Here is a 13,065-nt window from a genome sequence, read left to right as displayed (position 1 = left end):
GTCAGCTTCTCGCTCTCCTCTATCTCTCTCTCTCTCGCGCTCTTCTGCTCTCTCTCGCTCTCTGCTCTCGCCGCTCCGCTCGTCTAGATAGCAGCTCGTCTCGATCTCTCCTATCGCGCATCTCTCTCTCTCTCTCTTCTGCAGCTCTCTCTCTCTGCATCTCTCGCGCGCGCGCGCTCTCGTCGCTCTCTAGGAGAGAGAGATGTGCAATGGTTTCAAATTTTCTGGTTAGCTTAATGCCGACGCCGTTCCCCGCGCTATATATGTCAATGTCACCTCTCTCATGCATAACCGCATCTCTCTCTCTTCATTTTCTCTTCCAATTCTCTCTCTCTCTCGCGGCTCAAAACTTGCTTGACTTCTTCTTCAATTTCTTCACAATACAGGTTTCGATCATGACTAGAAATGGCGCGGCGTCGACCATCGCAAACCCCAACCGATCCACTGAGGTAATATTTCTCACGAATTTTGTTTAGGTTTTCAGTTTTTACCTATCGCCAATATCCTGCATTGCTGCTTCGCGGTTTGAATTTGTGTTTTAATTGATTGTTTTTGAGAAGGTGGTTAAACCTCCTAGTGATTCGGTTTCCAGCCTAAGCTTCAGCCCCAAAGCAAACGTTTTCGTGGCTACTTCGTGGGATAATCAGGTAGTAGTATAATTTTGCTTTTCCACATTAGTAGACAGGGGGAGTTGGTTTTGTTCAAGCTAATTTCGTGTTTCTCTTCGATTTAGGTTGGATGTTGGGAGGTGAAGAAATCTGGTAACGAACTCAGCACTGTTCATATGGGATCAATGTCACACGACAAGCCGGTAATTTGTAGTTTGTATGAACCTATGATGTGATTCCCGCTGCTTGAATTCTGTTTGCCCCTTTGTTGATTTAAGTTTAATCTTGGTAGGTGCTGTGCTCTGCTTGGAAAGACGATGGGACAACTGTGTTTTCCGGAGGGTGTGACAAGCAAGTTAAGATGTGGCCGTTAGCATCGGGCGGGCAGCCTGTTACAGTGGCTGTGCATGACTCTCCGGTTAAAGAAGTTTCTTGGATCCCGGAGATGAATCTCTTAGTCACCGGAAGCTGGGACAAGACGCTGAGGTTAATTTAATTCTTTGGTGTCTTTAATAGAGTAACTCCTTGTTGAATAATGAAATGTTTTTTTAGTAACAGTATAATGGGGGTGCTAGGTTTGAATTCTGCAATGACAACGATAATGTGATTGATTGAGGAGAGGAATTATATCGTGGAATGCTGCTGTCTTATTTTGATTCTTAGCCATCTTTTTTGAAGAAGTTTCCATGAGAATGAATCGTTCTTGAGCTCTCTGTTAATATGATCTTGTGTCTCTGCAGTCTAATTTAATCTCTGATGTCTTGTCTTACTTTTCTATATAAATGTAGCCAGTTATAATTTAGTCTCTGTTGGCCTTCTTGTCTTCAGGTATTGGGATCTGAGACAGCAATCTCCAACCTGGGTACAACAACTTCCAGATCGCTGCTATGCACTGGCAGTTCAACATTCTCTTATGGTTGTTGGGACTGCTGACAGAAATATAATCGTCTTCGATTTGCAGAAACCTCAGGTAGTTAGGGCATTCTTTGTCCTGCTCTTGGCTTTAATCTAATTTTTTGTTGTTGAGAGCTAATCAAGTGTACCATGGTTTGTAGAAAAAAGTAAACTCCACATTAGATTTTACTGATATGCATCTCTTTAGGTATCTCCAGTATTCTTGCATCTATTTGGCATACATTACATCGAGAGCTATAATCTAATATTACTTGGGATTTAAGATATAGCTAACTGGTTTTAGGGCTGCATGCTAAGTCTTGATTTCCATGCTTATTTCAAAAGTAATTCCATTTTTCAGTTTACCAAAATTTGTAGATCAGTTCATTGCTTTACTGTGTCTTCACTTATGGCAATCAATCTCATGTTTGGTTCACCATTTCTTATATTCTTTTATTTTCATGTCTATGGCTATGACAGCCTTCTTTATGGTGTCCTGAATGATAACCCCTCAGAGATCCCATCTTTGTTGTGGCTATGAGACACCTTTTTTAAAATGTCCTCTCCCCTGGCCCCCACCTTTAAAATGTCATCTAAATCATTCTTATAAGATGCTGCCTTGTTATAACAGATCCATCTTCATAGTTATGTCTAGAATGCTTGCTGTGTATTTTTATGTCAGAAGAGATATATTGTCTTTTTATGCTTATTTTTAGTGTTATGTATTATTTGTAGCAAATCATACTAAATGCATATGAGAATCATGAGGTGATATACTTTGTTTTGAATATGGCAGACTGAGTATAAGAGATTTGTCTCACCACTCCAGCACCAGACTAGGTGTTTGGCTGCTTTTCCTGATAAGCAAGGTTTCTTGGTAAGATTCTCCACTCAATGTTTAAACTTTAAAATCACCAACTGTTTAATACTGAACGGTCATTATATATATGCTGAACGTGACATTTTGTTATTCTAGGTTGGTTCAATCGGAGGAAGAGTTGGTGTGCATCATTTTGATAAGCCGCAGGCAGATAAAACTTTTACTTTCAAATGTCACAGGCAAGGCGGTTGATACGATCCCACATCGGTTTCACACGAAAGTGTGGAATAGCATATAATAGGGAGTCAACCCTTTACCTTTGACCATGGTTTTGGGTTAAGTTAGGGCTTCCTATCTTATATGCTTATCAATTTGGTGCGGTGAACGTGGGTCCGGATGTCCTACGGAAAGGGGCTACCCGTAGGTGTGACCAAGGGGTGCCACCGAAGAAACGTGGGCCCGAAAGGAAAAAGGGCCGTAAAGCGGATGGTGGGCCCGTGGCGTGTGCCGTCCGTGGACGTCCGGTTTAAAAGAGGGATGGATTGATACGATCCCACATCGGTTTCACACGAAAGTGTGGAATAGCATATAATAGGGAGTCAACCCTTTACCTTTGACCATGGTTTTGGGTTAAGTTAGGGCTTCATATCTTATATGCTTATCAGCGGTGTGGTTTACTCTGTCAACTCGCTAAACTTTCACCCTGTAAGAAAATTTATTCAAGCCCTCGTTAAACCGAATACAATTTTGTTGCTATCATTCTACATTTCCTTCTCTCTTGTCTAAAGGTTTCTTCATTCTGTGCTGAATAATTTACTGTCTTGGCATCTCAGATACATCACACATTTGCTACTACTGGATCAGATGGAACCTTCAGTTTTTGGGACAAGGATAACAAGACGAGGCTCAAGGTATATAAACGAACAACTATCTAACAATGCAAAGCGTTTGATGCGCTTCCCCTTACCCTCCGTCTCACTAAACTTCTTTTTCTTTTTCTTTTCCCCCTGAATATTTCAGGAAACGTCACGATGCAATCAGGCAGTAACTTGCAGCAGTTTTAACCACGATGGTTCCATCTTTGGATATTCGGTATGCTTTATCATCTGAAATAAACTATATCTTTTGGCATCGGGAAAGTTAGTTGTCTCATCAACAACTGATTTCAGTGTGTTGGGTCCCTTTTCTGTTCAAGGTTTGTTATGACTGGAGCAAGGGGGGCGAAAAATATGATCCGGCGACAGCAAAGACCAACATATACCTCCATCAGCCTCTGGTACTTTTTTTGAACCATAGTGAATGTGACATTGGAGCTAAACTTTTTCATCTCCTCAAGTTGTGTATATATCTCCCCTTCGGTATCTGCAGGAAGCGGATGTAAAACCCAGATGTCCTGTAGGAAGAGGAAGAAGGTGATGTTTCAGACAAGAAGAATTTCACTTTTGTACATCAACATAGGCTAGCAGCAGCAGAGTTAGTTCGAAAATGGTTATCAAAATGTGAATGTAACCAACTACAATGTTTTGGATGTTGTTCAAACTTCTACCACTATGAATTGAACTATCTCTTTGGCTACCTATGTGTGTGATTTTAGTCCCAGCAACACAAACATTCAGTGTAAAATGAGTTCATTATTTTAATTGGCACATGTGATTCTAAATAAGTGTAATTTCTCTACTTGATTGATTAGTTAAGTGAATGCGCGAGAACAGTTTTAAATTTTATGTTTGAAATTTTGGATTATGAAATTCATTTGTCGTCTATATGACTAAATTTTTTGATTTGCCTCACAATTATCTCCTGCATTTGTTTTTCTTAAATATATTGATTCATCTTATAGCATCCCTCTTGCCAAAGAGCATGGATGTAGGCCCAGACCCACATTTATTAATTTTTTACTTCGTGCTCTTCCGTAAGAGCACAACACCCACATCCATGCTCTTCCGCAAGAGCATGCTCAAGGGTCCCACTATTTCATTATTCAATTTAAATACTTCAATTACTAAAAACATTTCCACAATATTAAAATGCATTAAAAATACCCGATACCATTACAAATTACTAAAAAATTAAAAATTACATAATTAAAATTCTATAAATTAAAAATTACATAATTAAAATCCTAAAAATTGAGATTTCGAGAGTTGTTTGGTATATTGTCATTTTTTTGTGTTTGAAATGAGAGTATTTATAGATGAAAGTATGAATTTAGGGTAAAAATAATGAAAAAATAAATTAAAGTGTGGAAAAAATGGATATATTTTATTGGGAAGTGGGAAAATATTTTTTTTATTAAATCTGATTTTTTCGAATTTTTTTTAAAAAAAATAATAAAAAATGATAAATCAACGGTCAACCAGAGCATGCCACGTCGGCTGCTCGTGCTCCATGCATAGAGCAGGGCCGTGCCGTCTCCAAGAGCACATCGGCAGACAGCAGGGTGCCGCGCCGTAGGCACGGACGACGTCCTTCCCCAAGAGCACCGTTGGGGATGCTATACTACGCTAAGTTATTTTAGAAAAAATATTATTTTGGATACATATTATGTGAGCACATCCGTGGAGTATCGCTGACTTTTCGTTTAGTTTTAACGCTATTTGTTTTATTTAATATAATTAAGATTCAAATATTTAAAAGTTATTATTAATTTTATAAATAACATAAATTTAAAGTCCAATTTTATTATTTATTCACTTAATTGAAATTATAAAAATTAATATTGACGTTAATAATGATTTTTAGTATAAATTAAAATAAATATATAAATCAAATTAAGTAGAACTAATATGAATTAAACAAGGATAATATTCGTGAATGTTACTTACGGAGTATATTTCTAAGCTATTTTGTTCAAAATATATAGTACTACTACTTACTTTGTTTATCGCAGATGACTTTCTCATACCAAATGCTTTACTATTAGGCATTATTTTATTCTCAATTAATAATATACTCCGTATTAAGCAAATCTTAATGTAATTTTCAAAATTTTATTATATGCTTATTATTATTTAATATAATTTTATCAATTAAAACTTTAAATTAAAAAATCTTATTTCAGTTATTACGTCAATTAATTAAGTTTAATTGATTAACATACAATTACAATTTACACATTACAATATATAACTACTCCATAAATAAATAAATAAATAAAAAGAGATGAGCAGAGAAGGTAATAAATGTTGTGCATGATTAGCTTTATGCAGACGCTATGCATATAGATATATATGTCATGCAAACCCTCGCTTTCCTCTTTCTCTGTTGTTCTTCAAAACTTGCTGGAATTCTTACTTGGAGGTTTTGCTAAATGCCTGGATCAAATCACAACCGTTCCACTGAGGTATAGTAGTATTCCTTATTTTTATTCATCCTGCATTGTTGTTTTTCATAGTGTTGAATACTTTGTTTTGGAGAAAGTGGTTCAACCTCCTACTGATTCGGTATCCTGACTCTGCTTCAGTCCCAAAACAAATCTCTTTGTGGCTACTTCATGGGATAATCAGGCAAACAATTTTTCCTGTTTTTTTCACTATTTGGGAGTTAAGTAAAAGGGGTAGTTGCTTTAGTTTAAGAGCTAACTTTGTGGAAGTCGACTCAGGTTCGATGTTGGGAGGTGAAGAAATCTGGGACCGAACTCAGCACTGTGCACAAGGCATTAGTATTCCCAACACTTGGAATTCTGTTTTGCATGTTTGCTGTTTTAAGTATAATCCTGGGCAGGTCTTGTGCTCTGCCTGGAAAGATGACGGGACGGCCTTCTTTTCCGGAGGCTGTGACAACCAAGTTAAGATGTGGGCATTAGCATCCGAGGGCCGGCCTGTTACAGTGGCCGTGCATGATGCTCCCGTTAAAGAAGTTTCTTGGATCCCAGAGACGAATCTCTTAGTCACCGGAAGCTGGGACAGCACGTTAAGGTCAATTCTTTCTTTAACAGTGTAACAAGATGGAATTTCTTATATGCATAACTTGTTCAATCATGATATCTTATGTTTTCTGTCAATGTGATTTTGTTTCTAACTAAGGTGAAGTTTGATTTTTTGTCTTAAGGTATTGGGATCTGAGACAGCAAACTCCAACGTGGGTACAACGACTTCCAGATCGTTGCTATGCACTTGCAGTTCAGCACCCTCTCGTGGTTGTTGGAACAGCTGACAGAAATATAATCGTCTTCAATCTGCAGAGTCCTCAGGTTCTTAATAGGGGTAGTAATTCTTATGTGTAATTTTGCGCGTTATTAGTTTATGTTATAAGGTGATATGCTGTGTCTGAATATGGCAGACTGAGTATAGAAGATTTTTGTCACCACTCAAGCACCAGACAAGGTGTTTGGCTGATTTTCCTGATAAGCAAGGTTTCTTGGTAAGATTACTGTTCAAAACTGATTTTAACACTGAACTTAGTCATTGTTGTCTTTTCTGAACATGGCATTTTGTTATTCTAGGTTGGATCGATCGAAGGAAAAGTTAGCGTGCATCATCTTGATGAGTCGCAATCGAATAAAAATTATATATTCAAATGTCACAGGCATGGCAATGAGATTTACTCTGTCAACTCGCTGAAATTTCACCCGGTAAGAACATTCGTTCAAGTTGTCACTCTCATTCTTTCGTTTTTCTTCTTCTCTTGTCTTGTGGTTTCTTCATTCCGTGCTGAATAATGCCACTCTCTTCACATCTCAGAGACATCACACATTTGCTACTGCTGGATCTGATGGAGTGTTCAACTTTTGGGACAAAAATGCGAAGTAGAAGCTCACAGTATATGCATCAACGACTATCTAAAACGCAAAACTTTTAATGCACGTCGTCTCACTGATCTTCTGTTTTTTTTTCCTAAATTTTTCAGAATATGTTAAGATGCAATCAACCAATAACTTGCAGCAGTTTTAACCGCGATGGTTCTATATATGCATATGAGGTAAGCATTATTGCCCGTTTCAGAAAGTTTGTAGTCTCGTCAACAACTGATTCTAGCCAAGAAAGGATATGTTCAGTGTGTTGGATTCTTTTCTTCCAGGTTTGTTATGACTGGAGCAAGGGGGCGCAAAATTATAACCCCGCAACAGCAACGACCAAGATATACCTCCATCAGCCCCGGGTACTTTCCTCGAACCTTAGTGAAGGTTATACTAGTTTCTGTGAACTTACTTTTTCATCGATATCTGCAGGAAGGCGATGTCACACCCCGTGTTTCAGCAGATGGTAGGAAGTGATGCTAGTTAGAGAATGGTCTTCAAAATGTAAATGTGATGTATTGGATTTAGTTTGAACCTTCAATTGTAAATGGAACTGATTCTTTACCTAAGTCCGTGTGTGATTTTAATCCCAGCAACTAACAAACTTGTGCAATTCAGTGTAAAATGAGTACAATGTCTGAAAAATAATTACATTGGTGCTTTTCTCTGCAATAGCTGCAGTGAATCTTGAGTTTGTTTCGACACATAAAATTACAACTTGCCACCTATGAGGTATATAAACATTCCCTGCATCAACAAAATTCTGGGGAAACCAAGCAGAAGATCTATAAGAATACAATGGGAAAAGGAAGATAACCATATACAAAACTGTAAAAGATTGAACCACACTCAGAGAGAGCTGGGCCGATCATCTCGGCCCTGAAAGTTCGTCGGGACGGACGTTCGACATGGAGTCCATGATGATCCATTCAGTTCCCAAATTTGTGTGGTGGTTGACCTCCTGGCGGAACATCTCTTCCTTCTGCCACTCCTCCCACCTCTCGGCCAACCCATCGCCTTCCAACATTCTCACTACTTCCGACATTTTGGGGCGTTCCATCGGGGAGCCCTGCGTGCAAAGCAGAGCCACTTGGATAAGCTGCTCCACCTCTTCTTTAATGTAATTCCCTTCGAGGTCTTGGTCGACCAATGGTTCCAATCTACTGTCCTTGAGAAGTCCTTTCACCTGAAACCATTACACCAAGTACCATGAATAAATAACATTTGAAATTCAGACGGTAAAAGGCATAATCAAGAGAAACTCACCCAATCCAGTAGCATGACGTCGTCATCATTAGCAAGTCGAGCAAGATCGAAAGCTCTTTGCCCAGTGATGAGTTCAAGAAGCATGACCCCGTAACCAAATACATCAGTTTTCTCGGATGATTTTCCAGTAGACAGGTATTCAGGAGCTATATGACCAATTGTCCCACGCACAGCTGTAGTTACATGAGTATCCTTGTAGTCCATGAGTTTGGCCAGCCCAAAGTCACCAACAACTGCTTCAAAGTCCTCATCCAACAATATATTGGCAGCTTTGACATCACGATGAATGATTTTTGGGTCACAGTGATCATGCAAATAAGCGAGTCCTCTGGCAGAACCCAGTGCTATGTGTTTCCTTGTTTGCCAATCAAGAGGAGATTGTGACTCTTTTCGCTCTGAAAAAGATAAAAATAAAAATTTTGTTACACCAAAAGACATTACCCACAGGAAAAAAAAAACAGAATAAAAAGATGAGATTGCTACCTCGTAAGCATGACGCAACACTTCCATTAGACATGTAAGGGTAAACAAGAAGCCTTTCAGTAGGCGTCATACAGAATCCACGTAAACGGAGTAAATTCCTGTGTACAGCCATGCTGATCATCTCTACTTCTGTTTGAAATTGTAGCTCTCCACCTTGAGTACGCTCTTCTTTTAGTCTTTTGACGGCCACTAGGGTACCATCTGCTAATCGGCCCTTGTAAACCTTACCAAATCCACCTCTCCCAAGAATATTATGGTTACTGAAATTATCTGTAGCAACTTGGAGTTCGCGTAGGGAAAATCTTTTAAGCTGACCCAGGTGAACTTCAGGGTCCTCCTCAGCTGCAATTAAGTTGAAGAATTGAGTGGATTTGGAAACCGATGGCGTATGGAAGGTGATAAGATATTCTGTTAATCAACTTACCAGGAACGTCAAAGAAATGATCTTGTGGCTTCCGTCTTCGGTACCAAGCAAGTGCGATCGCAGGAACAGCAAATAGAAAGGCAGCTGCTGCAGCAACTCCTCCTGCAATTGCTCCAGTAGCACTGTTGCCAACTGCAATGGTAAAAGAATAGTTGTTGATATACAACATTTTTCGCCCAGTATACATCTACTACTTTTGCAAAATGAATCTAATGTACTTATGATGTACAGAATTCCACTTTCCCAGTCATTGAGAATCAGTTATAACTTTCAAACTTAGTCCACATATGTTGTCGAATACATCTTTTGCCTAGTATACATCTACTCCTTTTGCAAAATGAAGCTAATGAACTTATGATACCTTTGATGGAGCTAACGAGTTTTTCTTATTAAATAGTAAAAGAAACTACCGAAGTTCAGATGATAAATCTAAATAGATTAGGTTGTTACATAAACATATGAAACCTAAAAATTCCTTGAACCTGAAATTAATTGGTGAACCACACATAACCTTGAACGAAAACCAAGATATATAAGGAAGAAGACTATTCAGGTGAATACACTGCACAGAAGTTCTAAGGCTGCTGAATAACAAAATGCCCAGCACACACGAAGAGACCCTTAACTTAAAACGTAGTTAGATATGGAGAAGAAGAAAACTCGTAAATGTAATAAACATAAAGATTGGGTTTACAGACCTCCAGAACCAGACGGGGTTGTCGGTGGAACTGTAGGTGGTGGTGGAGGAAGAGCTTCCAATTGATTACCTTGAAAACTGAAAGACAAAAAGACATTAATCAGCAGTAACAGCATGATGCATCTCGGGTGCTTTAAGCATTAAGGAACTCATTAAACCTGATAGGAGTGAAAAGTTGGAAAGATCCATTAGTTGGAATTGGTCCTGTGAGATTGTTATTTGACAGATCACTGCATGAAATAAACATGAAAATGAACATCAGCAACGAAAGACCAAAAGAGAAGTAAGATCACCCGACAAAAGAAGATTTGTTTGCTTGTTCCCACGTACAGGACTTGAAGTGTATTGATGGTAGTCAGAGAATAAGGTATATGTTCTGTCAGACTGTTGTTGTTGAGCCTCCTATATTTTGCAAGGTAAAATAGATATCAATTAGTTTTAAAGAAAATTAGCTACACAAAATGAATTGATGTTGTCATCACAGGTAGCACACTCTACTATATAAACATTAAAAACACAAACAATGTCAGATTAAGAAAGCAGTGTCCCTTATTTAATCTAGAATTCGACTATTGGAAAAGAAAGAAAAAGCACATGAGAAAGATCTTCAAGAAATCTACTCCATTTTTGTGCAAGTAGAACAATCTTAATCTCATACACCACCTAGTTTTGAATCGTAAACATCCTAGAGATGGAGTAAGGAAAACATCTCCAAAAGAAAAGAAAGAATCAAGACATAATGTAGACACAGAGAGCATGGACAGAGAAATTCATACAAGAAACGTAGTTTCTGAAGCTTGTACAGTGTGTCTGGGATTGGACCAGTTAGTCTATTCAGATAAAGATCCAAGCTAACCAAGTCGGTCAAGTTTCCAAGCTCAGGTGGAACCCTTCCACTAATATTATTGCTGTAAAGTTCCCTGCCAAGAAAAGAGGAAGAAAGAACAGAGTTGGAAATTGAAATTCTTTGTACTCTAACATCAGGTTTGAAGAAAGACTGATACCATGCTCACAAAAAAAAAATGCATGAAAATTAAAAAGAATAATGTGAATTTGGATAAGCAAAGAATGGCTTACAAGTACTGTAAAGAAAGGAGCTGACCAAGCTGTGGAACCAGTTGGCCAGACAAATTTGCATTTCCAAGATCACTGTGTAAGAAAACAACCAACATATTTAACATGCCAATTACATTCGAAAAATGCAAATGAAAAATCTTGATTCGAGAGTGATAGAGCCGCACTTACACACGAGTAACAAAATTGTCACTATTGCATGTGACATGAAACCAAGTACAAGGGTTCACAAGGGTCGGATCCCAACTCTGAAGAACATTATTAGGATCGGCCAAATTAGTCTTCAGCGCATTCAAAGCATCCCCTGCCACACACAAAATTTTCTTTTACATCTCACAGTCCACTTCTCAGAATGTTGATAAGCTACGAGTAAAAAACTACAGCACCATGACCATGCTAACGGTTCCAGTGATTTCTAAGTTGCTGGTGAAGCTTGACTTAATTAGGAAAAAAACAAAAACAAAATGCTTTTCCAACTTGCAGCTAAAACAGAAGTGGCATTAACAACCATGAATATTTTCTTTTATATCTGAGAATCATTATAAGTATACTTCATCTAAGATCATCAACACGTCTGTTTACGATTCTTTCAAATTTCGAAATCACTGCAAAAGTCCCTCCTTTGTAATAACTCATTCATAAAATAGACAACACATTTGTTTAGAAATTTTTCCATCTTAATTTGGCTAAGAAATGCAAGACTTCCATACATACAATCTTAATTTAACAACGAAATTGCCAATCAATTCACTCATTTCAAGTCAACGTGCAATTGACTAAATCAAACTCACCAAGCCAAGAAATTGATACATACAATCCACCAAAATACAATAAATAAACAAAAAAAATGACCTTCAACGTTTGCAGAAACCTGCGAAAATCCAGCAAACACCAGAACCAAGCACAGATAAGCCACCCGCAAGATCATGCCCATTGACCACCGATCCATAAGAATTTCTTCCCCCAAATTCACCAACTAAAAACCTAATAAATTCCTCATAAAAAACAAATAAAACCTACACCGATGTCCAACTTCCCCCAATATAGAAAAATCTGAATCAGGGATGAAAGAAGCAAGAACTGAAATCAAGAGCGACACGGAAACCGAAGAAAATTAAAAAAAGTCGATTGAGTTTTATTTTTGGGGAATGCGATTGCGAGCCACTAGTAAACAGAGTCTCCTCTCCTCCTGTTTTTCTACTGTTTCCTCAAATTGTGAGGTGTGTTTTGATTTTATTTGGCAGTGAAATTTGGGGGTAGATTCTTCAATTCAACGGTGGATGAGTTGAAGTCGTTGCAGTGAAGAGATAGTGTTAATGGAGTACTAATTATTTTGAAACAAATGTTAAAGTTTTTATTTATATATTTCATCGGAAATAAGGTATAATGATGAATTTTGATGTTATGATCAAGAGATAAATGCCAAATAAATAATTATCATGACAAATTCAAATAGATGACAGCTAATTTCAGTCAAAATATTACACTTAATTTTGGTCAAACAAAAGGTGCTACTTCCTTCCAATTGAGTAATGTTACGAATTTAATTAAACTTCAATTAAATTTGGAAATGGTATTTTAATTTTAGTTTTAATAGTATTTGGTTTGAGGGGGGGCCCACACGGCCGCCAAGTAGGAAATGGGATGACGCTGACTGCGTAAGCTGTTCCCCTGCAATTTTTGGCATTCCATAATCTGTTTTTAAATGATTAATTATTGGTCACACATTCCATAATGCAACTTTATTAGTATTAGTGATTAAAATGTAGTAGAAGTAGAATTAGAATTCTATTTTTGTCTCTTTGAGTGTAGAACTTATGTATTTCCTTTTCACCGAGATGGGGATGACAATGATTCCTCAGTTAATTTTAATTTTTGGGGTCTTAGTTGGATCGTAACTTTTGTTAAGCTATCATGTATGGTGAGCATTTGGATTTATATGTGGTTCAGAAATTTGAAATTTTATAAAAGGGATCCGATCTAATATGAATTGTCCGAAAATCTGAGTCATAAAATTCCATCCCATCTGAAATTGCATAAAAATTCAAATACTTCTGGAGT

General features: G+C 37.7%; 2 protein-coding genes and 1 pseudogene across 3 annotated transcripts; 2 read left to right on the top strand and 1 right to left on the bottom strand.

Annotated features, from left to right (window-relative positions):
- Nucleotides 1–201: 201 nt before the first annotated feature.
- Nucleotides 202–4,055, top strand: LOC121742967 (protein RAE1-like). 2 transcript variants are annotated; one of them, XM_042136119.1, is made up of 12 exons: nt 202–449; nt 561–647; nt 734–811; nt 901–1,094; nt 1,437–1,578; nt 2,299–2,379; nt 2,479–2,566; nt 2,987–3,027; nt 3,156–3,233; nt 3,343–3,414; nt 3,518–3,598; nt 3,691–4,055. In XM_042136119.1, exons 1-12 carry the CDS (start codon nt 210–212, stop codon nt 3,736–3,738), a joined length of 1,230 nt encoding a protein of 409 aa, XP_041992053.1. In that variant the 5' UTR covers nt 202–209; the 3' UTR covers nt 3,739–4,055. The 2 variants fall into 2 exon arrangements, with proteins under 2 accessions (XP_041992053.1, XP_041992052.1); XM_042136118.1 differs by having other exon boundaries at nt 561–650.
- Nucleotides 4,056–5,954: 1,899 nt separating this feature from the next.
- Nucleotides 5,955–7,552, top strand: LOC121744121 (annotated as a pseudogene).
- Nucleotides 7,553–7,641: 89 nt separating this feature from the next.
- Nucleotides 7,642–12,318, bottom strand: LOC121744804 (BRASSINOSTEROID INSENSITIVE 1-associated receptor kinase 1-like). Its single transcript, XM_042138456.1, has 11 exons — nt 11,857–12,318; nt 11,176–11,308; nt 11,008–11,079; nt 10,707–10,850; nt 10,261–10,332; nt 10,089–10,160; nt 9,932–10,008; nt 9,234–9,365; nt 8,810–9,151; nt 8,327–8,721; nt 7,642–8,246 (listed from the first exon to the last, which is right to left on the bottom strand). The coding sequence occupies exons 1-11, from the start codon at nt 11,951–11,953 to the stop codon at nt 7,929–7,931; spliced, it is 1,854 nt and encodes a 617-aa protein (XP_041994390.1). The 5' UTR covers nt 11,954–12,318; the 3' UTR covers nt 7,642–7,928.
- Nucleotides 12,319–13,065: the final 747 nt, after the last annotated feature.

This window comes from Salvia splendens, chromosome 8 (genome assembly GCF_004379255.2).
Source record: "Salvia splendens isolate huo1 chromosome 8, SspV2, whole genome shotgun sequence".
Classification (NCBI taxonomy): domain Eukaryota; kingdom Viridiplantae; phylum Streptophyta; class Magnoliopsida; order Lamiales; family Lamiaceae; genus Salvia; species Salvia splendens.
The sequence above is the reverse complement of the archived record's forward strand: the minus strand, read 5'-3'. Positions and strand labels throughout refer to the sequence as shown.

Bases quoted from the DNA above. Each gene is read 5' to 3' on its own strand.
- LOC121744804 (XM_042138456.1), bottom strand. From the start codon at position 11,953: ATGGATCGGTGGTCAATGGGCATGATCTTGCGGGTGGCTTATCTGTGC. The intron at 10,009-10,088 runs GTTTAATGAGTT...TTTGTCTTTCAG, and splicing joins CAACTTTTCACTCCTATCAG to TTTTCAAGGTAATCAATTGG. The intron at 8,722-8,809 runs GTAGCAATCTCA...TATCTTTTTCAG, and splicing joins TGTTGCGTCATGCTTACGAG to AGCGAAAAGAGTCACAATCT.
- LOC121742967 (XM_042136118.1), top strand. From the start codon at position 210: ATGGTTTCAAATTTTCTGGTTAGCTTAATGCCGACGCCGTTCCCCGCG. The intron at 3,028-3,155 runs GTAAGAAAATTT...TTGGCATCTCAG, and splicing joins ACTCGCTAAACTTTCACCCT to ATACATCACACATTTGCTAC. The intron at 3,415-3,517 runs GTATGCTTTATC...TTTCTGTTCAAG, and splicing joins GTTCCATCTTTGGATATTCG to GTTTGTTATGACTGGAGCAA.